We start from the raw sequence: 3,327 nt of genomic DNA, 5'->3' as shown, positions 1-3,327 counted from the left end.
TTTCACGTCCTTGTCCACTGTCCTTTTGACTTTCTTTAATCATTTTCATGACATATTTCTCTGTGTGTCTCAGTGAGCATTAAGAAGCGAACCGTCCTTACACAAACACACACGTAATTATTAAATATTAAATTCATTATTTTAATATATTATTATTTATTATTTATTTATAATTAATAAATTTATTATTTATTTATAATAATACATTTATTATTATTATTATTATTATTTATTATTACGGTAAATGTATTACCGTAATTTCCGGAGTGCATTTTCATTATGCAGTTGCACTGCCTTGATTTTATTGAAGGTTTAGTTCACAGTCATAGCCATAAATGCAATGGTACAAATAATTGGCATAATCATTGCTTTCGATTTTCAGTTTTCGACCAAGAATTGTAATTTCCGGTGCGTCATTAGTGTTTATGTCTGTACTCCTGACCTACAGTCATTGACTTGGTCTGGCTTTCACGCTTTTTCGGCTGCATTCATTTTTCTTGGTGTGTTTAGGTCCCGCTGACTGACATACACACACACACACACACCTTTTGACTTGTCATGTGACTGTGTTCATTTCAGGAGTTTTTTATTTTTCGCCTTTTTCCCACTGCTCTTAAGAGCGCCCCCTCTCTGTACTTTGGTGACATTAGTTCCTTTTGTTACCTGTTTTCAGGAACTCTTGCTGTTTTTTTTTTTTGTCTTTGCAGTGGACTACGAGTCCATCTCTTTACATGGAGACATGGACTCCATCTCCCTACATCACCTGGCCCACCCCAGTAGCCAATCTGACTTTGACAGGTCCTCTACCATCCCTCGGAACTCGGACCTGGCTCTGCAGTACAGAAAGTTTGCTCAGTCCAAACGTCCGGCCTCGACCGTCAGCCTGCTTGCTGACTCCGAGCTGATGGGGACCTCCACCGTCCGTCAGCTGCAGTCCCACACTGCCACCATCAGACGCAAGCCTTCGTCAAAACCGCAGTACCGCCGAGGCACCATCAGTGGCGGCGTTCCCATCCCCATCAGTACCCCACAGATCCCGCTCAAGGCCCTGGCAGGCAGTGGTGGCAGCGACGAGAATGTTTTCGCGGTGCCCCCTCCCAGAGGAGGAGGATTTGGCCACAATAAGCTCTGCACATCCACCCAGAGCCTCAGCGCCTTACCTCCGTCCTTCCCCTCTTCCTCCTCTTCCTCTTCCAACTGCCCTTACTACCAGTTGGTTCCAGGTCACATGCCCATTCCAGTGCCAGTACCGACTGTGCCCTCTCTGCCATTAGAGGGCAGCAGCAGCGGCAGTGTCAAACAGCAGCAGCTCAAACCTAACCATCAACCACTTCTTAGTCGGCAGCAACAGAATGAACAGCAGTTTCAGCATCAGCAGCAGGACCAGCAGAGGAAGCAAAAGCTGTTCCAGCAGCAGCAGCAGCAACAGCAACAGCAGCAGCAGCATGTTCCGCCTTCTACCGTCAATGAAGATAGCATCTGTCTGGGCCACAGCGGTCAGTACCAGCCCCAGGCTTCTCCTCCCACCAACCCGGAGCAGAACCTGCCAAATCCCAGCCAAGAGGGAGAAGGAGGCGGAGGAGACGGAGGAGACATGGTCACCCTCATCAGGGGGGTGAAACTCAAACGAACCATCACGAACGATCGCTCCGCCCCTCTGCTGCCAACTCCAGCCAATCACAAATGAGGCTAAATTAGGGGGATTTTGAGCAGTTGGACCTTGCCCCAACAGAGGTGGTCCAGTTCCGCAGGGCATGGGGTGTGGACGAATCTGGTTAAACCTTCTGCTACAGATTGTGACTTTTGATCAATGGAGACATTTCGTAATGCTGTAGAATTTGTTTTTGTTTTGTTTTGTTTTTTGTTTTTTTTTTCTGCTGGTATTGTTCAGTCATTTTATTTTTGATGTATATTTGTGTTTTTTGTCCCATCATCCAATCGAAACTATTTGACTTAGCTGAAAACCTTCACTGTGTAATTTTATTTTATTTTATGTCTTAAAGGGACAGTCAGGGATTTAAAGTGGCTTGTTTCTAGAACTGTACCGAAAAGCAGAGAGTAACATGTTTGTATGTAAGAGTTGTTGATTTTACCGTGACCTCCATCAGTTCTAATGTCTTATGTTCAGTTATGATGATGTCACGTTGTTCAGATGGATCTCATTGACACAAACTGACCACTGGAGGCAGCAGTGGATGAGCTTCCTGTGATTTTTTTTCTCTATGGACTTTGGTCTGAGCTAAAATCACTGATTTTCTCTATGAAGTTTGGTATGGGGGGGGGCAGTCCTATGATGTTGGACGTCACAGATGGGTTCACTGGTTCCAGAACATCTCAAGGTCCAAGTAATGGGTTCTGACCCTGAATGATAAATTCATTTAAGAAAGGGGGAAACAAATACAAAGTTCTACTTCTTGACTGAGGTAGGTCCCATAGTTTTTTGTTTTTTTGTGACCCAATTGACTGAGGTAGGTCCCATAGTTTTTTTTGTTTTGTTTTTTTTGACCCAAACTTACCCACGAACATGTGGTGGGTCAGACTTTATGTTTTGGGTTTTTTCTGCCTCTCGGACCTAAAACTGTGACAGAGTTCCAAATATTCTGCTGGACTGTGAAGTTCTGCTGGACTGTAAATACTAATGTGCTTGTGATCATTAAAGGATGCTTGAGGAAACCAAAGTCTGAGGTGAAGCAGCTGAAAAGTTCAGATGTGGACCCACACATGTGGAGTCATCGTGAATGTTCTGCTGTGTTCTCCGTCTGTAGAACCGGTCTGCCGTTGAACAGAGACTTAAAACAGTTCCGTTCTGTTTTTGTTGAAACAGCAGTATGGGAAATGACTCCAGATTCTCTTCACTCTTGACTTGAGCTGTGCATGTGTGTCTTTGTCTTTGTTTGTGTGATTGTGTGTGTGTGTGTGTGTGTTCGTGTTCTCACACTGATCTCTCTCTGATGTTCTGGACCTCAGGCTCCAGCAGCTGGTTCTGTCTGGACCTGGTCCCACCATCTGCACGCTGACCTGTGACGTACAGATGTGAACGGCTGTCATAGTCTTACCTCACCACCAGAGGGCAGTGTCTAACCATACAAACTTTCTAATCGGATCAATAAAGAGTCGAAATCTTAAACTTTCGAGTTTTCTGACTGACAAACTTTTCTTCCAACTGTTATTGAATGTTTTTTTGTTTTTTTTCCTTTCCCTTCAGCTGCTGTTGGTGCTGATTGACGCAGTCACGTGATCCTTAGAGGAACAGCCTGGGCCTTTTACACACAATTACATTGAGTAATTGTCATTGTACATACACAGGGACATTTACAGACACATACA

At 44.4% G+C, this 3,327-nt stretch overlaps 1 protein-coding gene across 1 annotated transcript in view; it reads left to right on the top strand.

The window, feature by feature from the left end:
* The window catches only part of mtss1 (MTSS I-BAR domain containing 1), an 18,707-nt gene extending 15,587 nt beyond the window's left edge, over window positions 1–3,120 (top strand). Inside the window, exons 13-14 of the mRNA XM_017036886.2 lie at window positions 708–2,423; window positions 2,469–3,120. Coding sequence (XP_016892375.2) covers window positions 708–1,687 — 980 coding nt within the window. The 3' untranslated portion in view covers window positions 1,688–2,423; window positions 2,469–3,120. The remainder of the gene's footprint in view (window positions 1–707; window positions 2,424–2,468) is intronic.
* Window positions 3,121–3,327: the final 207 nt, after the last annotated feature.

The sequence above is a fragment of the Cynoglossus semilaevis genome, chromosome 11 (genome assembly GCF_000523025.1).
Source record: "Cynoglossus semilaevis isolate Cse_v1.0 chromosome 11, Cse_v1.0, whole genome shotgun sequence".
Taxonomy (NCBI): domain Eukaryota; kingdom Metazoa; phylum Chordata; class Actinopteri; order Pleuronectiformes; family Cynoglossidae; genus Cynoglossus; species Cynoglossus semilaevis.
Note: the sequence above shows the minus strand (reverse complement) of the source record. Positions and strands in the feature narration are given on the sequence as shown.